The following is a 27,671-nucleotide window of genomic DNA, read 5'->3' as shown; positions in this document are numbered from 1 at the left end:
AAACTGTTTCTATTGGCCAGTACAATGTCAAGATGTTTTGTTGTCAATCTCGTCAACTATGGCGGGCTTGTGTTTTTTCAAGCTCAAATATGAAATGAGTAGTTATGTGCGCCGCTCGGGCGGCGACATTGACAGCGATTTGTCGAATATTCTCGTTCGCCATTTTGTGAATGCTATGGAATTTTGTGTTAAGTAATCAACGTGAAGTCATCTTGGAGGTATCCAAAATAGGTGTAAGTTCAACTTTTTGCAAAGTGGCCGGGGTCTACTTGAAATTCAAAATAATCGCGATTCATGTGTGAGAGTCGTTGTGTGTCCGCGTTTATCGTTTAGTCGTTGCTTTATTGTTTCGTGTCGCAGCGGTTTAGCGAGCGTGTGACCTTTAGATTCCCTATAAATCACTGATTCACTGAATTGTTTTTTCAGGTTTGATAGGTATGACTGAAAATTGCGTTGTGGGTAAGCCGTCGCTGAAGCGGCATGAAGTCGCGAGGCCTGTACACGTACAGAGGCTGGAAGCTGCCCTGGAAATCCGACCTTTTGTGAACCAGGTGGAACAGATCCTCAACTCCGAAGGCGGAAGTGACAGTGACGATGACTCTGATGGCAAATCTATGGGCAATGAGATGTCCAAAGGAGATAGGGTGGTACATGGTGTTGTCACTACTAAACAAGGCTAGTATTTATCAATATTATGCTTCAATGATCCTAAGCCAAAATAATAACCATAGTTTTCAACAATAACATTACAACCGCACAGTACACAAACGAAACTACTAAAATAGATAGTATATGGTCAAGAAATTTGATTTTGGTACCATTTCATACCTTATCATAGTGACAATAATATCAGGTCCTTTTTTAGCCTACTTTGGTGTCCCACTGCTGGGCAAAGGCCTCTCCTCGTTTTCTCCACTCGACCCTGTCTTCGGCATTTTCCCACCATTTATGGTAGAATACGTCCAAGTCATCCCGCCATCTCCTTTTTGGTCTGCTTGAACCCTAGGCTGCACCGTCTATGGTCCTATGATGGTATGAGAACCTTAGGGATGTTCATATTGATTGTCACTGTTATAAGATTCAAAATGTTACATTGATTAAACTAATTCCTTGACTGTACTTTGGTTGCTGATAATCAAAACGAGGTTTGTTTTCCAACTCTTTTTTAAGGACTTTCTAAAAATTCAAATTTTATCTTGAATTGTTTATATAGCATCATTTCTTTAACACGTCTATCTCTATTATAATTCATCATATACATACACATCCACTTTATGCTCCATTCCATCCATGGATGTCCATGATAAATCATTAAAGTGAACATTGAGTAATAAATTGAAATTATGCATGTTGTATATATTTCTCAGAAATAGATATTTTCAAACACATTATTAACAGTATATTTCATTAAGAGGGAGTTGATAATATTTACAGTACCCTTTTTTACAGAACGCCATAGTGACCGCCTGCGCCTATACAACCTCACATCTGTGGGTGAAGAGAGAGAATGGCTCCGGAATGTTTTGCTGTCCTCCGAGTCTGACACCAGTAGTGGCGAGGACACACCTGCAGGCAAAGATCAGAGGATAAAAAGATTGCTTAAAGAGAGACTGTATCATAACAAATATACTAAGGATTATTACAAGGATCAAGGGGTATATATGGCATGTTTTTACAATATATGATTTCAGTCATCAGATGTCATTTTTAGGTCTTAGTTATTGAAATTGTATAACTGCAATTAATCTAGTTTAGTAACCTGTTATTTGGTAATTCTGAGTATTTCAGTAGCATGTGTTCATGAAAGAGTATCTGTGTCTCCACATCATGTAATTGGTGAATGACAAAATATTAAGAGGCCGGTGTCGATTTTAGTCGCAAAAATGTAAAATTGATAGATTTAGTCGGTGAAATTGTACACCTTTTGTTACCTAATTGAAATAACAAGTACTGGTTTCTATTAGCACGTCTTCTTATCTTACCTTTTATCAGATCAATTTTTTGAAAAGAGACTCACTAAATTAGTAATGTTTGCTTTTCTGATGGACGTTTAGGTAAACGCGCGTAAAGCACTGATTTTGTCGCTCTTATTTGTAAATTTCGTAACGTTTGGACGGCTAAACATGGTAATTTTGTATTACACATATCCTGTACTTGACGTTTATCAGACTACATTTTTATTATTATGACTTTGAAGTAGTGTAAATGAAAGTTAGCCGAAATCAATTTTCTCCATAAATTACTTCAAAACAAGTGACAATTTCTCTGAAAATCGACTTAATTTCAACGTAATTTTGATACTTAAACAATCTACAACATTTGCTGAAACTATTCTTATACATCAATTTGTATACCACCATAAAATTCTGATGAATTTTTAAAAACTGCCCCTTCTATTCATATATTACCGGTGACGTACGCTCGCAACCTCATTATTAAAAGGCAAGATGAGAAGACGTGCTAATAGAAACCAATACTTGTTATTTAGATTTTACGTAACAAAACGTGTATAATTTCAACGACTAAATCTATCAATTTTAAATTTTTGCTCCAAAATCGACTACGGCCTCTTAATATAATGCTTGCATCCTTTTTTGTTTTAAATACAAATATTTCTTAATTTATCTAGAACTCCCACTACATGTACTATGGTGCGGGGCTTCTATCAACGGTGGACCGGTACCCAGAGCGGCGCATCAGTCGACCGCCGCCGCCGGCCGCACGCGGACGCCGCGGGCGGCCCGGCGAGCGCGGGCGTGGCATTAAGCAGAAGAGTAGGCGCGGCCGTGGCAGGGAGGGTCGGGGTGAAGCTAGTGATATGGTCTGTCTAATTTTAGGCTGTAACAATTAGCTCCATGCATGAATTTATTTTCATTTTTGGATTCATAATTTATATCGTTGGAACACCGGAAATGATAAAAATACTTTTGTATGCCTTAACATTATTTTATTAAAAAATATTTAAAATGTTGAAAATTTTTGAGCGGTTGAAACGCTCATTGTTCAGCTTTGGCTTTGTATTTTTTAGATTTCTTGTTGTAATTACTGTGGCAACACAAAAGTCACAGTTTGAATTTGAATATTGCTCTGTCACAAGCTGTCAGAGCCAGTCTGTCATAAGCCTACTACCAGTTAACACAGTGTCTCGCCATTCTCGCTAATTTTCTCGCAATTGTTAAAAGCACTACTGCTAATATTTAGACTACTTTTAAAATCAGTGCTGTGTAGCCGAAGTACGCCGTGCCCATCCGTGAAGTGGAGAATCCGAGGTCTAAGTTGGACGATCAAGGTAACGGTTCTAAGCTTACCTCTAGCTTGCGACAAGGGCAGCCCGGGACCAACACCAGGGTCTACAACGGAGGCCAACGGTTCAAGCCCACAACCCCGGATTGCAAGGTAACTTCGCCCTACACTATTTCGCACTTTAGTTTCACTTCATAGGTTAATTTTAGTATAGCACAACTTTCTTGCTCGACCGGCCCCTAAATCTCATCCCTTATTGCCCCCCTTTACAGTCCATTCTCTCGCCAATGAACATTTTGGTCTTCGAACCGGATAATTTGAAAAGTGACCTTTGGTTTTTCGTTTGTCGTTGTGTGTTGCTTATTCAAATTCGCTTGGTCATACATATCTTCATATCATTTGTTTAATTCAAAAAGTTGAAGGTAGACTTCTAAAAAAGTCGAGGGTAAAGCAAGAAAGTTGTTGGTAGTGTAGTAGTGCTTTTACTAAACCATTCGTTCACTCGTGGTTAATACTGTCGGCAACATTGTCACAGCTGTCAAGTGTTGACGTTAGCTGTCAGTGTCAATATATACATATAGGTTCGGTACTTTGTTATTATTTTGCATTGCAATTAGTTTTGTGTTTTTTTCGCCGTTTTAGTGTGTTTATTTGCATTTAAAACAATATGAGTGTCCATGGTGATAGTGATCCGGAGCCCGCGACCGTGGACATGTTCCGTGTCGCGCGAGGGTACGCGATTTTTCGTTTGGAAAACATCGAGAGTTCCGACTTAAAAGGTTATGATGAATCGGACATAAAAGATTTGGAAAAAGACTTTCACAATGCTCAGTTGAGGATCTTACGTCCGCTGAAACCTGAAAGACGTGTGGAAGAGTACGAAGTTACGAGGGAATTCGAAAGTAAGTTGAAATCGGTAAAATGTAGGTTGAGACAAATGGCCAAAAGTGAGATGAGTGATAAGTCGGATGTGAAACCTTTAACGCTTGAAAATAATTTAGCCAAGCTTCCTAAAATAGCGATTAAACCTTTTGATGGAAAATTGGAAAGTTGGGTGTCCTTCAAGGAGCTTTATGACTCCCTCATACATAGTCGGAGCACAATTAGTGACGTGGAAAAATTGCATTACCTATTGTCTAGCGTTCAGGGTTCCGCACATGATTTAATAAAATCTTTTCCTTTGTCGGGTGACAATTATAGTAGTGCTTATGAGACGCTGTCCAACTATTATGACAGGAAGAGGCAAATTGCTGTCATGTATTATGAAAAATTGCTTAACTGTGAGTTGGTCAAAAACAAAACAGATTTGGAAAGGGTTTTTAGAACTTTTAATGAAAATTTAAATATTTTGTCCAAATTTAACCTCCCCGATAAGAACTTTATGTTGTACTATTTGCTGTGGGGAAAGCTAGATGTTGCGACTCGGGAAGCATTTGAGTTACAACTCACTTCCAGCACCGAGGTTCCGAAGTTTGAAGAATTAAAAAGTTTTATCGAGAAGCGGAGCAGGGCGTTGGAGAACTCAAGTGTAAGTGTCAGGCCTCCATCTCAGAGTGTTAAACCGGTAACAAAAAATAAAATGGCTCTTGTCGTGTCGACTCCGGCAACACCGACCTGTGTTTGTTGTTCCGGTCAGCACAGTCTTGACAAATGTAGCAAGTTTACAAGTCTTGGCAACGATGGCCGCTTTAATTTTGTAAAGGAGAAGGGTCTGTGCATTCTATGCTTCTCAAGTGCACATAAAGTGAAGACTTGTCGGGCTTCTCGCTGTAGTGTGTGTCATCGCTCACACCACAATTTGTTACACTTCACCAAGAATGTTGAAGCACCCACGGGCACAGAGACTACAACTACACCACCTAGCGGTAGCACGAGCAGTAGTAGTAGTAGCACGGTTTTAACTGCTATGGCGGGAGAGAATACAGTCTTCTTCGCTACTGCCAAGGTGTTAATTCGGGACAGTTCTGGTGTCTTCCGCCCAGTGCGTGTGCTTTTGGATGGTGCTAGTGCATGCAATCTTATGTCAAAATCCTGTGCAGACATGCTAGGGTTTGAAACGTCTGGCCAACACACCGTGTTTGGCATTGGCAATTCGCCCTGTCAAACATTTGGCTCACTTTCATGTGAGATCAAGCCAATGGGTAATAAACCCTCTTCGCTGAGTACTAAACTCGAAGCTTTCGTTTTGTCGCCGGTGTGTGCCGACCAACCTCCACAACCTGTCGATTCGTCGGGGTGGTCGCACACCAAGAATTTATCGCTGGCTGATCCTGAGTTTGCCCGTCCGGCGCCGGTGGACTTGTTGCTTAATGCACAGGTCTTCGTTTCGTCGTTGTTGCCCGGTATACGGCGCGGGGAGTCTGGACAGCCTACTCTGTTGAAAACCATCTATGGATGGGTCGTTATGGGTGAGTGTGACGGGGGTCAGCTCACAACAAGCGCTCTCGTATCTTATCGCAACAATAATAAACATTGTTTTTTCGTGTCGAGTCCTTCGCAGATCTTGTCGCTCGATGACTCCATCAAGAAATTTTGGGAGTTAGAAAACGTTAGTTCTCCGACCAAACCTTTCGTCTCGGAGGAGGACCAACGCTGCGAGGACTACTTTCGTACAAACTATTATCGCAATAAGGAAGGCCGGTTCGTAGTTCCGTTACCATTTGTCGATCCCGCGAACAAACCTACCTTCCTCAATTCACGCGAAATCGCTCTCAAGCGGTTCACGTCGTTGGAACGCAAATTGAATTCCAACCCCGAGTTCAAAAGGGCGTATGTGGAATTTATGGCTGACTATGAGTCTCGCGGTCACTTGGAGGAAGTGGAACCTCCTTCCACAAGTGAAGGCCACTTCTATTACATACCTCACCATGGAATTCTGCGTGACTCCGTCACCACTCCTCTTCGCGTGGTTTTCGACGCAAGCGCTAAGGACGCTAACGAGGTGTCCTTGAACGCTACTCTTCTCGCTGGGCCCAAGCTTCAGACCAACATCTTCGACCTGCTCACACGCTTCCGCTGGCATGCTGTTGTCTTCACAGGTGACGTGAAACAGATGTACAGGCAGATCCTGGTCTCTGAAAAGGACGCAGAATTCCAGCGCATTTTGTGGCGGCCCTCTGCTGTCGGTCCTGTGCGCGACTACCGTCTCAAAACGGTAAGCTACGGGGTTTCTGCTGCGCCATTCCAAGCGCTTCGTACAATGGCTCAACTGGCCAGTGATTCTGCAGCCGAATACCCAGGTGGTTCAACTGTTCTCGCTCGTGACATCTACGTCGACGACGTCGTCACCGGAGCGGACTCTGTCGAGCAGGCGCGTTTACTCCAGCTGGAACTTACAAACATATTGTCGTCGGGGGGTTTCCATCTGAGGAAGTGGACCTCTAATAGTAGTGAGTTCCTGGAGAGTCTTCCGTCTTCTGACCTGTACTCGGAAGATTTTAAAAATTTCGAAGAAATGACTGACATTTCTCTAAAGATATTGGGCTTGCTATGGCAACCACAATCTGATTCCTTTCGCTTTCGTGTAGCATCTACTCCTAACGGTCGATGCACAAAACGCACCATTCTGTCGGAGATAGCTAGAATCTTCGATCCATTGGGTTTCCTCTCGCCTGTAACATTTCTCGCCAAGTATCTGATGCAGTTACTTTGGGTCTCGGGCGTTTCCTGGGATGGAGATGTCCCGGAAAGCATCAGACTGGAATGGCAGGAATTTAAAACTCAACTCTCTTCGCTGAGTGCTGTAGCTGTGCCTCGCCGTTTGTTCGGGAAATTCGACGTGCTACATCTCCACGGATTTTGCGACGCGTCAGAACGCGGTTTCTGTGCCGTAATCTATTGCCGTACAGTAGCTGGGGAGGGTGACGTCGACGTCCAGCTGGTGTGTGCTAAGTCCAAGGTCGCGCCGTTACGTAAATTGTCCGTGCCGCGACTTGAATTGCTCGCAGCGGTTCTACTGTCGGACTTGATGGCTTCGGTCGTGGAGGCTTTGAAGCCTTTCCACTTGGTAGATAGAATCATCGCATGGTCGGACTCAAGTGTGACGTTAACCTGGATCAAGTCGTGTCCGTCCAGGTGGAAAACGTTTGTGGCCAACCGTGTGAGTCACATCCAAGACGTCATTCCTCCCGACTCCTGGCATCATGTTAGAACCACTGACAATCCAGCCGATTGCGGATCTCGAGGCTTGCTTCCCCAAGACTTGGTCAACCAAACGTGCTGGTGGAACGGACCTGGTTGGCTCCGGGACCCTTCCGAAAGCTGGCCCAAGTCAGCACTAGCGCCTGATAGGGATGTTCTTCAAGAAGAACAAAAGATTACGGTCCTTGTAGTGTCCAATGACAACGCCTTCATTGACAATTTATTGGAGAAGTTCTCGTCGTTAAGAACGATTCAACGTGTCTTAGCGTATTGTCGCCGCTTCGCGAACAACGCGAAGAACCAAAAGACGACCGCGAAGTTGTTACGCGGACCTTTGACACCTCTCGAAGTAAAGCAGTCACTGATGCTTCTTGTGCGCTCCGTGCAACAGCGCAGCTTCGCTCAGGAAATCGAAAAGATTGCGAACAACCATTCGAACTCTCTTCCAAAAGCGTTCCGGAAACTGTCCCCATTCACGGATGACGCGGGTCTCTTAAGGGTGGGCGGTCGCCTGTCGCGAGCTTCTCTCGACTTCGACGTGAAGCATCCGTTGCTTCTACCTCGCGACAATCGTCTGACCTTCCTTCTTGTCGACGACTATCATAGGCGGTTCATGCATCCAGGCATCCAAACGCTTCATAACTTGTTGTCACAACACTTCTGGATCATGTGTCCAAAACGGGCAATCTACGCAGTGGTATCAAAATGTATGAAGTGCTTTCGGGTGCGGCCACTGGGTGCCCCTGCGCCGTTCATGGGCGACCTGCCGTCCTATCGAATATCCCAACTTAAGGCTTTCTCGAGCGCAGCGGTCGATTTTGGCGGGCCTTTCGACATCGCTCTCGGGCGCGGACGCGGTAACAAGACGTACAAGGGCTATATTTGTGTCTTTGTCTGTACCGCAACAAAGGCCATTCACACCGAGCTTGTCACCGAGTTGTCCTCGGATGCTTTTCTCGCCGCACTTCGGCGTTTCGTCGCTCGTCGTGGTCGGTGCAGCCGGTTAGTGTCTGACCAAGGAAAAAATTTTGTCGGTGCGAACAACATCTTGCAACGTCTAGTGAAGGATGCTGCCGCACACCATACAATTGCCTTCGAATTCAACCCGCCAGGTAGCCCACATTTCTCAGGACTCGCTGAAGCTGGAATTAAGGCCGTGAAAACACATTTGGCGCGTGTCGTCGGGAACCAAAGGCTGACGTATGAGGAATTTTCGACGGTTTTAACCCAAGTTGAGGCTTTGCTCAACTCGAGGCCACTCACTCCTCTCAGCACTGACCCCAACGACCTGTCGGCTTTGACTCCGGGTCATTTCCTCACCACGGAACCCCTGTCGGTCGTACCTGAGGAAAACCTGTCAGACGTTCGGGTTAGCCCTCTCCAACGCTGGAAGCTGCTTCAGAAGATGCACCAGGACTTCTGGAACAAATGGTCGAAGGAGTACATGCATACTCTCCAGCAGCGGATGAAGTGGCACGACAGACAGCCCAACATCCAAGTTGGCGCACTCGTGCTCGTTGTGAACGAGCAGACGAGCCCAATGAAGTGGCCCCTGGGTCGCATCACCGATACACACCCCGGATCTGACGGGATATGTCGTGTGGTTACTGTGCGCACGGCCACAGGGTTGTACAAACGGCCTGTGGTCAAGCTGTGCCCACTGCCTGCGTAGCCGCTTTAGAGCGCTACCTTTGTGCTGTCCGTTTTTCGTTTAGTTTTAATATTATCGCACTACCTTTTTTGTTATTTTCTTATCTTTTTCGCTTAGTTAAAATACAATTGCATTTTGGTAGGCGGAATGTTCAGCTTTGGCTTTGTATTTTTTAGATTTCTTGTTGTAATTACTGTGGCAACACAAAAGTCACAGTTTGAATTTGAATATTGCTCTGTCACAAGCTGTCAGAGCCAGTCTGTCATAAGCCTACTACCAGTTAACACAGTGTCTCGCCATTCTCGCTAATTTTCTCGCAATTGTTAAAAGCACTACTGCTAATATTTAGACTACTTTTAAAATCAGTGCTGTGTAGCCGAAGTACGCCGTGCCCATCCGTGAAGTGGAGAATCCGAGGTCTAAGTTGGACGATCAAGGTAACGGTTCTAAGCTTACCTCTAGCTTGCGACAAGGGCAGCCCGGGACCAACACCAGGGTCTACAACGGAGGCCAACGGTTCAAGCCCACAACCCCGGATTGCAAGGTAACTTCGCCCTACACTATTTCGCACTTTAGTTTCACTTCATAGGTTAATTTTAGTATAGCACAACTTTCTTGCTCGACCGGCCCCTAAATCTCATCCCTTATTGCCCCCCTTTACAGTCCATTCTCTCGCCAATGAACACTCATAATTTTTGGCGCGAATGCGACAGAGCGTGATGACGTCACACGTTGGGCGGCCCAACTGACGTTTGCTACTAATGACACTAATCTGTCGAACGCGTGACGTCACGTGGCGTTTCGAGCGTTTCGCTCGCTAGCTTTTCGCGGGCAAATTTTTGTACTTTTTATTTATAATTTTAAGTAATTAAATACTAATTTAAAAACGGAAATGCATTTGTAACATGATATAACGGTAACAAACATCCGAATAAAACATATTTCGTTCAAATATAAACTTCATGCATGAGGCTCATTTGCTTCTATTTTGAAAACGCTGGATAATGATGGTACTTACCTTAACCATTTATTTTTGTGAAAAATGTGTAATATCCCTTTTTTTTGCAGCCTGATGATGTGAATTGGGAAGATCAACTAAGAAATATTAAGGAAGAGAAAGATGACGAATTTACCATTGTAGATAAACCAGGAGTGAGGTTGGTCATTTATTTACTTTGATTTCTATTTTAGTGTATTTTAAATATTATTAGGTACAAATTCTTCCTTATTTTGTAAATTATGTCTCATAATCTTAGTTAGGTACGAAAAATAAAATAAATAAAAATAAAAATAATTTATTTTCAGACAGTTACAGTCCATAGTTGTTAGTATTAACTTACAGGCTATGTTATGTTACAGAACAGTACCTACACTAAATTACATACATGAAATTACATACTAATATATTACAAATTATTGTGGCCGATCTATCAAACTGCATGATTGCACTAAAGCTCTATGCCTGAGAAGCATGTTACATCCAAATCGGTGTGATAATTAGTAAAAAGCATTGTGTTGTGTGTTAATTTAATAAGGTATTTGGTAGCCGAGTATTACCCAAAACATTTTCCAGAGGTCGCAAAAAGCTATCCACCCTCAAAACGCCAGAAGCGCTGACCGCGCGCCGCCGCCGACACTGGCAGCTGCTCGTCAAGAAAGAATTGGGAAAAGTACAAAGGGCTAGAACGGCCACGCACAGGGAGGTCATGTTGCAACGGAAGAGGCTAGCTACTCTATGCTGTAAACATTGGAGGCATGTTGCTATGCAGGTTGGTTAAAAAGTAATGGGAAAATTAAAGCACTACACAAGCCTCGCTCAAAAATCTCTTTACAGTTCGATCAACCAAACATAGCAATTGTTTAGTTTGACAGCAATGAGCGTAATTTTGAACAGGGTTTAATTTTTAGGAGTGAAACATAGGTACATATTACATATTATTAGGTATAAATCTCCTAAGGCCCAAGGTCCTACTTATAGTACTTCTTCAGTTCGATCATAGAGTAACTGATACTAGAGCGGTACTGTCATAGTAAATTTTGTAACCCCAGTAAATTCACTGCCATCTGTCAACACACTTTAAAACTAAAAATGAAGATTTATAAAAATACGATAGAATGTATTTAAATATTGATAAATGTTTCTTTTTATTTGCATTAATTATTTTTATGATTTTGACCCATGTTCTTTCACTGATATGCGTTAAAATTGTTAAATAACAAACGAAACCGTCAACGCCATCATACGACTGTAGGCCAAAACTAGTAGCGCCCTCTGAAGGAGAATCAAATTTTCTTGATTTTCGAGGCACGTTTTTTCCTTAGACTGTATCCATCTATTACGGAGTTATATCTATCTTTGGTTCGATGAAATTTAAACCCTATGCAATTGGCACAGTTGCATTTCTTTTGTTTCGTTAAATTTTGTTACAACTAAAAATCAACTCTATTCCCTGCACAATAACTACAATAAGTCATATTTCAGTGGTAAATTTTGGATTTTTTATTTGTATGGCTAGGCCCTAGGAGGATAAATAAGCTGATGATGATTTTGTGTCACTTCCCATACCAGAAAGAAATGTTACTGTACTGACTTGAAACTCTTTTGCAATATTGAAAAAACATTATTACTATAGATCTCAGTACGGGGGTGACATCGTCACCGAGTGACCCCCTAAAAAAATAACTATAAAAAAAATTGAAAAAATAGGGCAAAATGGAAACCTCTTATCTCTGTTTCTAATTATTCATACAACTATTGGTTGTTTTTATATGCGCAGTCCCAGAAAAACATGAAAGAGACAGTGTGGCGATGCAAGCGACTCAGCCGAGAAATGCAGGCGTACTGGAGGAGATACGATCGCGCCGAAAGAGAAACGAGACGACGTATGGAGAGAGAGGCGGAGGAACAGAGAAAGGTGATACAGCTTTTCGGATTCCTTTAAAATTATTACACTAAACAAAAATAACATTGTACATATTTTTTAAATCAAGCCATAAAGCTTGGCAAGATTCTAATTGGCCTTGAGATAGTGTTGCTGCAAACAGCTTACATATGACAATATTGTGCGTACGTCATGTATCCTCCTGAGTCCCTGAGGCTTTTATAAAGGATTTAATGTTGACATGTAGACCGAAAATTAAAAAAAAAACATAAGAGCCGAGAGTCCTTTAGTTTAGGAAGTTTTAATATTTCGCGCTAAAAGTAAGGCGATGGTGGTGGAAAGTAATTTTATTTTTAGTTATTCAAAGATTTAAACTTAAAGTTATATTGCAAAAAATATTATAATGTGAGACATAGTCTTGATTTTGCTACGTAAGTTTTTAACTAAAATAAGTACATAAATAAAGTTTTTGATGTGTTTTTTAACAGAGGAGTTCTGTGACTTTTGTAATTTTTAAATATAAAAACATCTTAGAAGCCCTTTGGTCATATTTTCTTAATCAAAAAGATACCTGATCCCATACAAAATGACACATTTTAGCAATCAAAGTAAAGAATTTTAGTCGCATAAACGCCAAGAGGTGTTTATAAAGCCCAAATAAGTTTTAATTAAAAACAAGCTTTAAATATTCCCCATAGAGTATAAAATCAACTTTATCCTAGCAAAAAACGGACACGTTAATTTGAAACCTTTAAAATTCAAACGATAGAAAGTTCAAGACAACACTTATTTCTTTATAAAGGACTCTCGGCTTTTATGCCAACGTATTTGGTTTTTTTTATTGGGACTCAGGAGGGTAAAGTCATTTAAAATGTCATTTACTGGTCATGTCAACAACCAATTTCAAGACATCCCTTTTTTGATGTATATTTTTTATTGTATTCAAAATAATATTTCTTGTATCTGTGGGAATCTCTTTGGCATTTTTGTGGTACAATCGTTTATAGTTGCGAAACCTTTGCTTCTTGTTTACACCGATGACATGTAAATGAGTACCTACTATTTGATAACAAACGTTGACATTTTAGGAGGCACCTTCTACTCCTTGCCAGTAAAATAAATTAGTACCACTGAAAATCCGCAACATGGCGAAGGCCACATAGAATCTTGTCAGGCTGTTAAAATTGATCACTAATTATAGTAATTATAGTTTCAAATTTTGCTGCAAATTATGCTATGTAGCCCAAATAAACTTTTTTACTTGAATGAGTTTGTTTTGTAGATCTAATTTAAAATTATCGTGTGTTCTAAAGCATGTATCGGTATTTTAGCTTAAAAACCCTTATTACTATGACAGATGGATGTGGAACTTATGGAAGCTAAGCGGCAACGTCGCAAGCTGAACTTCCTCATAACGCAAACGGAGTTGTATGCCCACTTCATGCAAAAGAAGTTGAGCGCTCCCACGGACGACGGGAACGGAGCTGACAGGATACTGAGGCAGCTTGATGAGGACAGAGACCCTAGGCTTGCGGCTATTGATAGTTATGACAGGTAAATAATAGTATTTTATACAATCGTGATATAATAGAGAGCTTTTCAGTCGAGTACCGTGTTTAAGCAACGAAGCTTGCTGAGTTGCTTATGTTAAGGTACGAGATTGAAAAGCTTGATTATATCACTATTGTATACAATACTTTTTCTACGAGACAAAAAAATAATACTTTCAACTAGTAGAATCATATAGGTAAACAAACCAAAAGTATACAGCTAAGATACGCAAGCTGCCGCAGCCCGCGATACCTTCATACAGTTCATACCGATGCCCCGGCCGCCGGGCCCGGCGCCCCCGGCGGGTTGGTCAACGACACCTCCTCGTAACACATGAGGCTCTGGTACCTGCTCCGCGCTAAATTCAATTTTAAGACAGTTTTTGTCTCGATTTTGGCCACCGTAGCCTATGGAGACTAACAAGCAACGCTAAGTGGTTTTCGTAGGGTATGGATGTTGCTATATGAAGGGCGTCACATGCGCGTTTCTGACTTATGAAGAAATTGTTTCTACTACAACATAAAATAAAATGTTTTTGTTGGCCAACCAATCACAAAGCAGATGCATTGAATCGAGTCTCCTCGAAATGTATAAAGTTCTATTTTCAAAATTTTTATAATTGACTAAACCGTATAAAATTCTTATGCTCGAGTCGGAAGTGCCATAGACTATCCAACGTTGAAAAGAGTAAGGTTGTAGTGTTGCATGTGAAGTTGTAATACACAGATTATACTCGACGAGTAGAAAAAGAAATTAAGATGTCTGTCTTACGGCTGGTATACCCACTTCATGCAATGGAAGAAAGAAACAGATTTACGCTCCTATGTGCGACGGGTAGGGCATGAACAGAATACCGAGGAATTTGCACAAGGACAGGGACCCAAAGCTTACTTGCCTGATGTATTATTTATATTACTTGTATAGTTAATCATAATGTTGCACCGCCTAAAAATTCTCTGCTTTGCCCGATGGTTGACTAGTAGACAATACCTTATAGCATTCAGTCCGCCTTTTGGACGAGTGTATTTTTTTTGTACAAGAAAGTTTAAGTAAATATATCAATAATATTTCACACCCACTCACATGATTTTGGTAGCTCAAGTTACCAACTGTCACCCTTATCGCCTAGGCAATAAAGTTCGATAGAAAACATCAATTAACTAGGTTTTATAGGTTTTATGACATTAACATACCCCGTTAATTCCAGCGAAGCAATGAAAGCGCGCGCGTCACGCAACGCGCGAGAAGCGTTCCGCACGGAGCGCGCGCGCACGCGGCAGTTCGACGCGGCCGCGGCGCCCGCGCCCGCGCCGGCGCCCGAGGCCCGGGGCGACCACTCGCAGCCCGACATCTTCCAAGGCACGCTCAAGGGCTACCAGCTGAAGGGGATGAATTGGCTTGCCAATCTTTACGATCAGGTCGGTTCGAGTTTGTTTTGTTAGGTGTATTCTCCGCTTAATATTGCCCTGGCACTTTCAACAGAGGCCGTGAAGTAAGGGGTTGCCGGCCGAATAGTTGTGAGGCCGGCAACCCCTTTTCACGCCGAGGTATGTATAGTGCTTCTCTCAAACATGACATAAAATAAATAAATAAAAACCACGTAATCAAAGTTTAATTTATAGAAACACTAAAAGTAAACTACACAAAATATAACTAACACGTATATCTTTATCACACGTATATGTTACACGTGTCGTGTATTTCTATTACCCGTATATTTTTATGTATCTTTGATTTTTTCGCCTTGTATCCGCGCCTGACTGTCGATTGTTAAATATTTATTTGTGTAGTTAAATTTGTAATTTTACAAATATTGAATTTTGTTAATAATTAATGTCTTATTTATTATGTTCATGTCGATTTTATATAAATAAAACGGCAAAATATAGCAAACATCGTTTATTGTTTTTCTTTTAAAGGCGTAGTGGCAGAATGTCATTACGAACCATAAAGCAAATACTGCCTATACTTTTTTTTAACCTTTCGAGACCCGGACCCGGAGTAAATATGGCTACCCAGGGAGCCGACGGGTCTCGAAAGGTTAAATGGCTGAATGCCATTATGCTGTGTCATAAATATCTGTGAAATGGAAATTAAAAAAAGAGCCCATTGCCGGCCTAGGCCTGCAATTTAGTATGAAATTTCATTAAAGACCTCTAGTCTAGCCGCGTCTGAAACGTGACACTTCACGGCCAATTTAAAGGAACATAATACCTATCAATATTTCATTCCATGTTTGAGAAAAGTTAATTGCCTACGTTTTTCTATGCCGTGCTATTATGTTACGTGGGCAATTTTCTTTAGGCAAAATTCGCTACAAACAATTTTTTTTTTCAATTTTTTAGGGTATCAGCGGCATCCTGGCCGACGAGATGGGTCTCGGAAAGACCGTACAGTGCATAGCGTTCCTCTGCCACGTAGCCGAACGGCTCGGCGTGTGGGGTCCTTTCCTAGTGGTCTCACCAGCGTCGACATTACACAACTGGCAACAGGAGTTGCAGAGATTCGTACCTGATTTTAAAGTTGTTAGTTGAAAATTTATTCGAGTTTATCATGCACCAGTAAATATTGACAATAAAACTTTTTCTTTTCGACAAAAACTGCCTTATCAACATTGTAATATAGCATGATACAAAAACAAGTCCCAACTCTTGTCGAAATTGAATGGTTGAATGATGATAAACTCTTCTTTAGATCACTCTCTGTTTGACTCATCATAGAAATGGTTAATTGGACAGTAAATTTGCAGGTACCTTATTGGGGCAGCCCCAACGAACGCAAGATTCTCCGGCAATTCTGGGAACGCAAAGACCTTCACACGCGCCAGGCCGCGTTTCACGTGGTTGTGACGTCATACCAGATCGTTGTCAGTGACCTTAAGTACCTGAATAGAGTCTCGTGGCAGTATATGATATTGGACGAGGCTCAAGCTATAAAGAGCTCTGCTAGCATGAGGTGGAAGCTACTGCTTGGGTTCAGCTGTAGAAACAGACTGTTGTTGTCAGGTTAGTATCAGATTTTTTTGTTCGGTAAGATAAGCTAGATTTGAGAAATTGGGAATCTATATGCTATGCTAGGGAACTTATTTCCTGAACAATCCTTGCCAATAATAATATTGAATGAGGCTTATGCAGTAAAAGCACGGAGGTGGTAGCAGTGGTGAAAGCTAAACCCCCGTGAATCACCAGAATAATGTCTCCCTTGCTCCCTTCAACATTCCTTTTACCTTCGCCTGCCTGTAACCTTCTTTGAAGCTTACCTTTCCCAACAGGCGAATCATGGTCGCGCTTATCGTCACGGCAACAAATTGTGATGTATACGAGTCACATTTTCTAAAACGCATGTATGTTGCATATACCTAATCATCAGTATTGGTAACTTGCAGGTACTCCAATACAGAACAGCATGGCGGAACTATGGGCGCTCTTGCACTTCATCATGCCCACGCTGTTCGATTCGCACGATGAGTTCAACGAGTGGTTCTCAAAAGACATCGAAAGCCACGCCGAGAATAAGAGCACTATTGATGAGAGTAAGTAACTAATTTAACAAATTAATATTTTCGGTTGAATTAAACAACGAAGTTTGCGCAAACGGGCTTTTGGGTCGCCAGGCGACAAATGAAATTGATGATTTTTTTCACATAGCAGATCTAGCAAAAGAAAGACTTCGAACAAAAGATTATGTTTTGTTAATATCGATTTTGTGTTGTTCCAGAGCATTTGTCTCGGCTCCACATGATCCTGAAGCCTTTTATGCTGCGAAGAATCAAGAAGGATGTGGAGAACGAGCTATCAGACAAGATCGAGATAATGGTGCACTGTCCGCTCACCATCAGACAAAAACTCTTGTACATAGGTTAGTCTAGTATGATTTCGGTGTCGCAAACATCCTGTATAGATAGTCGCATGTGGCCATTTCGTGTCTTTTTTTCTCAATAAGTACCGCAAATAAAAGTGGCCTCACAAAAACCGTATTTTTAGCACTGAAAAAGAAGATAAAAATCGAAGAGTTGCTGCATTTCACTGTCGGATCGGAATCAGGCCACAACGTTGACAAGAACTTCACCTCCAATCTGATGAACTTGGTCATGCAATTCAGAAAGGTTAGCCAAATTAATCTCTAACTTTATGAGTAGTAAAATAAGATATCTCATCCGTTTTGTTTTCGCTTATTGGATCTTTTGTTGTATAGACCTTGTAAGAGATTAGCTTCACACAGGTTTATTCCTTGCTTGGTAACATTAATTAATGATCGTTTTATCCCAGGTATGTAACCACCCCGAGCTGTTCGAACGCCGCGACGTCCGCTCTCCTTTCGCAATGCAAGTCGACGACTACCACCTACCGAAACTAGTCGCCGAAGAAGCCATCCTGGTACGAAGCATACCGTCCAAACGGCACTTGCTGTACAACAGGCTGAATATATTGACGCCTGATTATGTACACAGAAGTCTGAGTGAAGAGGGTGGAATGTTCAACTTTATGAGGTTCATTGACCTTTCGCCGATAGAGTTGTATAAAGTGACGCTGTGCGGATGGTTTTACGCGTAAGTACTATAATATACATATAACATAATCTTCTTTAAAAAATGCCACACTATTTTGAGAACTTCCACTAAAACGAGACTTACGCTCTGACTTACTCTTAATATTTAACCTAACATTTCGATGAGTGGAAATCTTTTTTTAGCATGGAGCATATAAAACAATGTCTAGAAAAATACGAAAGGCTTCGGCATCGGCACTTCTGGTGGCAACAGCACACGAATTCAGAAGTAAAAGACGAAGTGGTCGAAGAGACGGAAGAGTCAGATTACTATGACAATGTCAGTAGTAAGGATAGATTGCTGCTGTGTCCGGATGGCGATGTGTTGAGGCAAAGAAAAACAGACAGCTTGATGTGGAGGGACCTACTGTTTACTGACCCGCTGTGGACTCAAGGTAAACCAAATTTGCTGTTATAGCGGCAACACAAATACAACATCTGTGAAAATTTCAACTGTCTATAGCTATCACGGTTCATGAGATACAGCCTGGTGACAGACAGACAGACGGACAGCGTTTATTGACAGCCGTTTCCGAGATCCCCGAAATATATATATTTTTATATTTTGGGGATTTCGTAAACGGCTCTATTTCGATAAAATTTGCTATATGGGGGTTTTCGGGGGCGAGCTAGATCGATAGCTAGTAGGTCTTTTATCTCTGGGAAAACGCCCATTTTTGAGTTTTTATATGTTCTCCCAGATATTAGGAATTAAATTGAAAAACCGGACATGCGCGAGTCGGACTCGGGCTCCGGACCCGAGGGTTCCGTACTTTTTAGTATTTGTTGTTATAGCGGCAACAGAAATACATCAGCTGTGAAAATTTCAACTGGTGACAGAAAGACGGACAGACGGACAGTGGAGTCAGAGTTTGCGTTATTCCATTTCATGTTTATGTTATAGGTGGTCCATTCTACACACATACAGAACACAGCATATACTACATGGCGGAGACGATAGAACACAGAAACATGAGGACTAGAAATCTGAAAAGTCATGATGATCAGGTAATTCATTTAACTTACACATTTATAAGTAACTTAGCTATATATTTTGTCAATTTGTTCAACTACTAACCCACACTAGCGTCTCCCAAGCGTCCGCGTCTTGTCAACTCTATGGCTGCTGCTCGACGCAACGTTCGCGCAACTGCGCGGCGACGCCATTTTCTATAGCGCTGACTAGACGCCGACGCTCAAGACGCTAATGTTGGTTGGCTCTAAAGTGTAATTCAAAATGTAATGTTGAGGATAACTCAAAATTAGTCCACGTCATTTTAACTTAGCAGCCTTAGTCTAGTTTGATACAATCGGGCTTTACCAATTGTTTTTTTTTCAGTCGGATATGTTGCGTGAGATAAAGACGGAAGAGGGAGGTGTGATGTCGGTGCCAAGCGCAGAAGTTGCGGAATTCGCCCACGTGGAGAAACCGCCTAAAGTGTATCAAGATATGCCAACGAGCTTACCAGCTTTCTTATGTACTGCTCAACCCAAGGTAAAGTCCAATAGAAATTGTACTTAGTTCCTCACAAAAACGTCATTATGTAGTCCTTTATACAACCTATTGTCTTTCGATTTCAAAACTAATTTAATCCTTTGGATAGTTGTATGTACTGTGTTTATTGTAATATCTGAATTCTGAACACAGCCTCTATTATTAAAATGTTAAAAGTCCATGTTCAGATACTTGGCAACATCGGTAGCACCGATATATTTGTTGGCGACTGTGCAACTCGTCTGGGGGACCTCTGGTCTAATAGACCTGCAGAAGTATCAATATCGTGTGCGCAGGTATGCGTGTGCCCGCTGCAGCCGTTCGCGTCGTCGCGGCAGTTCGCGTACCACCGCACGCGGCACGCGCACGCGGAGAGCGGCGCCGGCGCGCACGCGCTCGCGCGGCTCGTGGCGGCCGCGCGCCCGCCGGCCGGCTGGGCGCCGCTGCAAGTACCAGGTATAATATTAGTACATTACTACAGAGGCTGGGAAGTAAGGGGTTGCCGGCCGAATGCATATAGACGGCCGAACGTAGTGAGACCGGATAGTTATGAGGCTGACAACCCCTTTTCACGCCGATGTATGTATAGTGCTTTTTTCAAACATGCAATGAAATAAATAAAGAAATCTCCACGAAATTAAAGTTTTATTTCTAAAGAAACTACAAGTAAACGAGACACAAAATATAACTACCGCCTATACCTATCTTTTATCACACGTGTCGTATATTTTACACATGTAGTTTATCAATTTATTACACAAATTTTCAAGATATATTTATGTATCTTTGAATTTTTCGCCTTGCATCCGTCTGACTGTAGTTTTAGCCACAACTAAGATTACATAGTCTTTTATGTTGATATTATGCTTCACATACATCGTTGCCTTAAACATGGAGTATATTTAATGTTTTATTTATCACTTTTTTGGGAATTCTATACAAATAAAACTGCAAAATATATCAAATATCGTTTATTGTTTTTTTTAATAGGCTTACCTATTGGCAGAATGTCATTCCGAACCAAAAAGCAAATATTAGTTATAGTTTTTGTTATGGCTGAATGCCATGATGCTGTGTCACAAATATATGTAAAATGGAAATTAAAAAAGAGCCACTTCCCGGCCTAGGCCTGCAACTTTGTATGAAATTTCATTACAGACCTCTCGTCTCGTCTAGCCGCGCCTGAGACGTGATACTTCCCAGCTTAATATGACGAACATAATATCAACATTTCATTGCATAATTGAGAAAAATATACATACGCCCTTCTTCATTATACTGCTCCGTCAAGCCCCTGTACTTCAAAAGGTTACGATATTACGAATTATTGACTCAATCATAAAAGCTTAGTAGTACAACTCTCTCACTTTCTTTTACTTATTTCACGAAACCAGAGATTTTTGCATCATATGCGCTTTGATGGGTGCCTAGAATGTGCTAGTTTTGTCTTGCTGCGCTGAGCAGTATTACAACTGCGTTTACATTTGTACTACTAGTGATAAGTTGTTTTTTTTTAAATTGTTTTTCGTGCGTGTTACGTTATGTGATATTTTTTCCAGTTGTGTACTTGAAAATGTGATATGCTTTGTTTTAGATAAAAACCAGCTGGTGAGCGACGCTGGCAAGCTCACAGTATTGGACTCGCTTTTAAAACGGCTTAAGGAGAGAGGACACCGTGTTCTCATATACAGCCAGATGACCAAGATGATTGATCTCTTAGAGGTGTGTATGGTTTTCAATTAATCATTGTTTTCTTCCTCTGCATACCGAAGGAGACATGCACATTGTAATGGATGAATCATCATGCTTATGAAAGTTGTGTGAGGTATCTTGTGAGCGCACGAGCGCGTACATATCTACGCATCGCATACCCATCAATCATATGGCTCGATCTTTGATATATTAAATATACCGTACTGTAAAAAAAAAACATTTAAAAATGTTATTTGGCAGGAATACATGTGGCACAGAAAACACAAATACATGCGATTAGACGGTTCAAGCAAGATATCGGCGCGGCGCGACATGGTGGCTGACTTCCAGGTATGCAATCATCAGAAATATGTTATAAGGACTATCTAAATCGGAAACATATTACAGTTTATAGTCGATGGTCAATAAGTAACACACCCCCAGGTGTATTTATTAACACACCTTTAATTGTTATTAACGATTGAAATCGATAATTCATATAGATACTTTCAAATTAAATGCTTTAATGTTTAGGTTTACATAAATTTAATTAAGGAAACTGTAAGTCTACAATATTACTAACTACCCTTGTACCTAATGTTACATATACGAGACTGTTTGTTTCTTAATAAATAAAATAAATAGGTCTCAATGTCTCAGACTGTGAAAGAAACGAATGACAAAAATAATATGGTGATTTTTTTAAATAAAAAAATGGCGCTAGCAATATCATAACTATACACTACTATAAAGTGACTTGTCTGACGGTGTGAACTCAAAATCAATATAATTCACAGGCACGAACCGATATATTTGTGTTCCTTCTGTCCACGAGAGCCGGCGGCCTGGGTATCAACCTCACCGCTGCAGATACTGTAAGTTAATTATGATACCTAACTATGTCGCTGCATTTGTAACGTGGTTTTATAGTCCTGGGTGGGAACGAGAAAATTGCGATCCAATGCGACATGCGGGCGTTTGAGCCCCCTATCCAACATATACTCCGCGTCCTTTCAGCCTTTAACGAACTTTACTTTTTCAAAATCTGTTGGCTACATGAGGAGACAGGGTGTTAATTCAAACAAAATCATCAAGTTTTAAATTTAATCTGAATTTAGAGGCTGCCCGGGAAGCAACTGGTTTTTGGAAGGTTAATTTAGTGTTAATATTATCACCGTCTACTTTTGACTATGCTTGAACAATAGGCGACTAATAAATGATATCTTGGGTTCTTTTTATGACAGGTGATATTCTATGACTCTGACTGGAACCCAACCGTGGACCAGCAGGCCATGGACCGCGCCCACCGACTCGGGCAGACCAAGCAAGTCACCGTATACCGGCTTATCTGTAAGGGCACCATTGAGGAGAGGATCATGCAGAGGGCCAGGGAAAAGAGTGAGGTAAGTTAGTTACCTATTATTTGTTAACCTACTGTGGGCCAAGATCTGATGTACTGATGTGCAGTGCAGACGAGAAGTTTACAGAATTGCATGGAAAGATGTCAAAATTTCTCTGAACTCTCAAAAAAAATTGACAACTGTGTTCTAAATAAATTAATAAAAAAATAACAAACGAAAACGCCAAAACGAAAGTGTGCAATTATTGATGTAAACACATATGATGAAATACATATATATGAAGCAATAACTCTGTACAGATACAAAGGATGGTGATAAGCGGCGGCAACTTTAAGCCCGACACACTGAAGCCAAAGGAAGTCGTCTCGTTATTGCTGGACGACGAAGAAATAGAATTAAAATGTAAGTTTGCTATTAAACCCGTCCGCCACTTATTCCTCCTAAAAATCGTTAAAAACTCTCAAACACATTTTCGCTCTCTTAGGGATTGCATGTCAAAAAAATATTTCCCATGAAAAATATGTCTGCCAATGTATAAGTAACGAAACTGTTTAATATGCATATAATGTTAACTACTTACAATATTGATTTTTTTTTGTTTTCAGACCGACAAAAATCAGAAGAAAAGAAACAAGAGGAAAGAGAAAGAAAAAGAAAGTCAGCGGCGCTGCCACCTGTAAGTAACTTGTTACTTATAAGTTGATTTGATTGTTCGGTGTCAAATTTGTCTCGAGGTTCTTTAGTTTCATTGTGTGTTTCAGTTGTAGTTATTACAGTAACACAATGTATGTTGCAGCAACCCGCGGCCGTCGAAGTGAAGCGTGGCCGTGATTCGTGTTCGGAGCCCGGTAGTCCGCTTCTCGTGGACGATGAACCACGCGACGCGCATCTCACCCCACCGCACACGCGTGAGTATATCAACCAACTAAACTTTAAGGTTAAGAGACGTAGAATGAGTAATGTATGCCGTTCGTTGTTTCTTAAACCCTAATCTCAGGGATCTACATGTGCCAGCCAAACCACGATCTTGAGTTTTTAAATTTAGAATTGGAGTCTGTAGGACTCAAGGGGCAGGCAAACCAGTGGGAATGGAGTTTTGTTAACCCTTCAAACGTGCTAAAATTTGCCAGTTTAACTGTAATGAACTTACTAAGGGATCTTTGTTCATGCTTCTTGGAGTTTTTACTGTTTAGGTTTATATGTAATACATTTGATAGAGTAATTTACATCTACAGCTTTCTCCCCCGTGGGTCGAGCTTCATCGTGGTCGGCGACGCGATCAACGCGCGGCGCGCGACGGGGCCGACCGCGCGGCGCGCGACACGCGTCACGCCGCGAGCGACCCCTCCCGTCCGACACCGCGGGCACTTCAGCGGACGCTGTTGCCGGTAAAAAAAAAATGTTAACTAAGTATAGTCTGACAAACAAAATTTAAGTCGAAGAAAGCGCGAAATTCAAAATTTGTGTGGCCAATCAATCAATCGAACATACCTACATCTTTCAAATTTGCCCCCGATTTCTATTCACAAAATTGGTTTGACAAAATATATGTAGTTTGTTTTACAGTTTTTCTGTCGCTGCGTATTACGTTACGTCGTCCTGGTCGTGGACGCATTCCGTTTGCTTTTTAATCTTGTTTTATTTTTTATTCGTGTTTTGTCTGTTTTTACAATTTATCCATTTTTTGTTTTATTTTCCATTTTTGTTTTATTTTTGTTAAAATGAAAGAATATTTCAGTAACATTGATTTGACAACTTAGCATTTCTATTTCTAGTTTAATTTAGTATTTATATAAGTCATATGGCTTTCAAACTCTTTTTAGGGTTCCGTACCCAAAGGGTAAAAACGGGACCCTATTACTAAGACTCCGCTGTCCGTCTGTCCGTCTGTCACCAGGCTGTATCTCATGAACCGTGCATATGATAGCTAGACAGTTGAAATTTTCACAGATGGTGTATTTCTGTTGCCGCTATAACAACAAATACTAAAAACAGAATAAAATGAATATTTAAGGGGGCTCCCATACAACAAACGTGATTTTTTTGCCGTTTTTTGGTACGGAACCCTTCGTGCGCGAGTCCGACTTGCACTTGGCCGGTTTTTTAGTGAACTGTAGGTCTACAAGTCTTTTACCCTATATTGTAACAACTTATTAATATAAGAGACTGTTTGTTTCTAAATAAAGAAAAAAAAAATCAGTGAAGCCGTACAATAAAATCTACATTATTTTTATTTTACTTTGAACTTTTATTGAATAGAAATAGGAAAAGAGGAAGTTATTTATTTCACGTCAAACTCGTAAACTTCTGGCCCTTGTAATAATGTACAAATGAATCGCAGGTGCCGCAATGTTGGAGTCGGAAGCGCCGCTGGAGGCCAGTATCGCGGCCGTGCGCGCGCGGCGCGGGCCGGGCCGCCCGCGCCTGCGCGGCAGCACGCCTCGCGGGCCGGCGCGGCGCCCGCGACGCGCGCCCGAGCCGCTGCTCGTGCCGCTCGCGCCGCCGCCGCCGCCCTACCACTCCTAGCGGTGACGAGAGGTACGTGCGCAGGCGCGGCAGCACGCCTCGCGGGCCGGCGCGGCGCCCGCGACGCGCGCCCGAGCCGCTGCTCGTGCCGCTCGCGCCGCCACCGCCGCCCTACCACTCCTAGCGGTGACGAGAGGTACGTGCGCAGGCGCGGCAGCACGCCTCGCGGGCCGGCGCGGCGCCCGCGACGCGCGCCCGAGCCGCTGCTCGTGCCGCTCGCGCCGCCACCGCCGCCCTACCACTCCTAGCGGTGACGAGAGGTACGTGCGCAGGCGCGGCAGCACGCCTCGCGGGCCGGCGCGGCGCCCGCGACGCGCGCCCGAGCCGCTGCTCGTGCCGCTCGCGCCGCCGCCGCCGCCCTACCACTCATAGCGGTGACGAGAGGTACGTGCGCAGGCGCGGCAGCACGCCTCGCGGGCCGGCGCGGCGCCCGCGACGCGCGCCCGAGCCGCTGCTCGTGCCGCTCGCGCCGCCACCGCCGCCCTACCACTCCTAGCGGTGACGAGAGGTACGTGCGCAGGCGCGGCAGCACGCCTCGCGGGCCGGCGCGGCGCCCGCGACGCGCGCCCGAGCCGCTGCTCGTGCCGCTCGCGCCGCCACCGCCGCCCTACCACTCCTAGCGGTGACGAGAGGTACGTGCGCAGGCGCGGCAGCACGCCTCGCGGGCCGGCGCGGCGCCCGCGACGCGCGCCCGAGCCGCTGCTCGTGCCGCTCGCGCCGCCGCCGCCGCCCTACCACTCATAGCGGTGACGAGAGGTACGTGCGCAGGCGCGGCAGCACACGTCGCGGGCCGCGTGGATAAGGTGCTCGCGCCGCCGTCGCCGCCCTACCAGTCCTAGCGGTGACGAGAGGTACGTGCGCCTTATCCATGAAACCCCCTACGAAAAACGTGTTTTGTATTTATGTGATTAGTTAAGAGTACTTTTAACCTTAAATGCCGTGACGTCACAAGCACCGGAACATCAAAAATTCCAGGTTTAACCTTTTCGACGCAGTGTCAAACACAAGAGCTGTCACTCGGACGCCACTTCACCGAAGTGTCAAAAAATTGAACTTTATACACATGCATGAAGGTCTATGTTGCTCTGTGGTCTTTGACCGATTAATGCGTCTTTGGCGTTGGACCTGCGGTGCCGATATATCGGTCATTGGCGTCCAAAAGGTTAATAGCCACTTTTATTGTTACAGATACCATACACCCCCAATTGTGTTCGACGCTGAGCCCCACCTAGTGCAATTTAATTAAATTAATGAACTAAACTCTAAAGTAAATACTGACATGTTAAATTTAAATCAGCTTTGTACATACGCTTTTATTTGTTCTCCGTTATTGTTATTTTAAAAGCAAGTTTTACTTTAATTTTACACAGAAATCAATTTTATTTAAAAAGAAAATGATTCATTTAAATGTTATTTAATGAAATATGGACAATCATCTTATTTATGAAGATTAAATTGTTGTGGTTTTAAATTTAATTTAAATAGTTTGAAGTCGCGTTTGGCGTGATGCCGTTGTATTATAGGAGGAAGTGGATGTTTTGCAATAAATGTGAAACTAAACTTTTGTTTTATTATTATTACTTTCTTGAGATTGTCGTTCAATAGGGTGGTATTCACCTGTCCAATTTCTTTGTCCAATGTGCATTGCGTCTTACTTTATCATAAAGCAAAATGTGAGACGCAAATACACATTGGACAGATGGAAAAAAAACGCGTGTGGTTTAAAAAATCGTGGGTTCAACCCCTGTTGTGTTGTGTAGAGCAGAAAAAATCGTACTCGAAAATTGTGCAAAAAAATTACAAATAATTCGGTTAGGATCTTTATCATACTCATACACAGACAAGATAAAAACAGTATAAATTTTATAGTCATGGATTACGTATGGATTGTGATTACCATGTGATACAATACAAAATACGTGTACCTTGTAGAATTTTCTCGATTTCTCCATGATCCGATCATCAGAGCCTGACCTGATGAGATTGAGAAATCGGAAAACATCATAAAAGTAATTTTTTTAAGTCTTCGGTAGAGAGGGGCGCTGACCCGACTACTCGTAGTTAAAATCCTAAATCCGTATCAAGATTTTTCGTGGGATAATGAATGACCCCCAAACGCATTCATTTTAGTTAGTTTATGAATTGAACGCTAGATGGCGCTGACCCGACTAGTTAATATCCTGAATCGCGCTATCAAGGATTTTCTTGGATTTTTTTAGTGTACATAAAACGGCGCTGCTAAATGGCGCTGACCATTTTACCTTCTGCTTGCGTTTTGTAACATCTACAAGAGTAATTCAAATTTCATTTCAAAAAATTTCTTTTAGAGAAGCAAAGTTTGGGAATTCCTCACGGTTACCTGGTTGCTGATTACCGAATTTAGTCTTAGTAATCCTGCTTAAAAATAAAGATTTTCTCTAAATCACATTTGACACTACATACATGCTAACCACACTGACACTTCTATGTCACAACTATGTGCAAGCATTATATGTCTCTATAGTTTAAACTGTGTCACTAGTTATATATTAATAATTAATTAGGTAAGTACTAACTTTCGAATATTTCATTACTTTCCACTG

The 27,671-nt window shown here is 42.2% G+C and overlaps 1 protein-coding gene across 2 annotated transcripts; it reads left to right on the top strand.

Moving 5' to 3' along the window:
- Window positions 1-26,649, top strand: LOC134740981 (chromatin-remodeling ATPase INO80). Of its 2 annotated transcripts, XM_063673679.1 has the most exons (29): window positions 1-233; window positions 427-675; window positions 1,450-1,655; window positions 2,630-2,821; window positions 10,103-10,191; window positions 10,608-10,803; window positions 11,812-11,949; window positions 13,274-13,470; window positions 14,675-14,885; window positions 15,813-15,992; window positions 16,217-16,472; window positions 16,853-16,999; window positions 17,185-17,325; window positions 17,451-17,572; window positions 17,736-18,016; window positions 18,160-18,410; window positions 18,920-19,023; window positions 19,355-19,510; window positions 19,807-19,966; window positions 21,105-21,232; window positions 21,464-21,553; window positions 22,000-22,077; window positions 22,447-22,605; window positions 22,863-22,965; window positions 23,169-23,239; window positions 23,360-23,471; window positions 23,799-23,951; window positions 24,905-25,101; window positions 26,278-26,649. In XM_063673679.1, exons 2-28 carry the CDS (start codon window positions 438-440, stop codon window positions 25,087-25,089), a joined length of 4,344 nt encoding a protein of 1,447 aa, XP_063529749.1. In that variant the 5' UTR covers window positions 1-233; window positions 427-437; the 3' UTR covers window positions 25,090-25,101; window positions 26,278-26,649. The 2 variants fall into 2 exon arrangements, with proteins under 2 accessions (XP_063529749.1, XP_063529760.1); XM_063673690.1 differs by lacking the exons at window positions 1-233; window positions 427-675; window positions 1,450-1,655; window positions 2,630-2,821 and adding an exon at window positions 9,415-9,471.
- The last annotated feature ends 1,022 nt before the right edge of the window (window positions 26,650-27,671 follow it).

The sequence above is a fragment of the Cydia strobilella genome, chromosome 1, assembly GCF_947568885.1.
Source record: "Cydia strobilella chromosome 1, ilCydStro3.1, whole genome shotgun sequence".
Taxonomy (NCBI): domain Eukaryota; kingdom Metazoa; phylum Arthropoda; class Insecta; order Lepidoptera; family Tortricidae; genus Cydia; species Cydia strobilella.
This window is presented reverse-complemented; position numbering and strand designations above follow the sequence as displayed.

Coding starts and splice junctions, on each gene's coding strand:
- LOC134740981 (XM_063673679.1), top strand. CDS start 438: ATGACTGAAAATTGCGTTGTGGGTAAGCCGTCGCTGAAGCGGCATGAA. Junction 13,471..14,674: donor GCTATTGATAGTTATGACAG/GTAAATAATAGT, acceptor CGTTAATTCCAG/CGAAGCAATGAAAGCGCGCG. Junction 17,000..17,184: donor TAAGAGCACTATTGATGAGA/GTAAGTAACTAA, acceptor GTGTTGTTCCAG/AGCATTTGTCTCGGCTCCAC.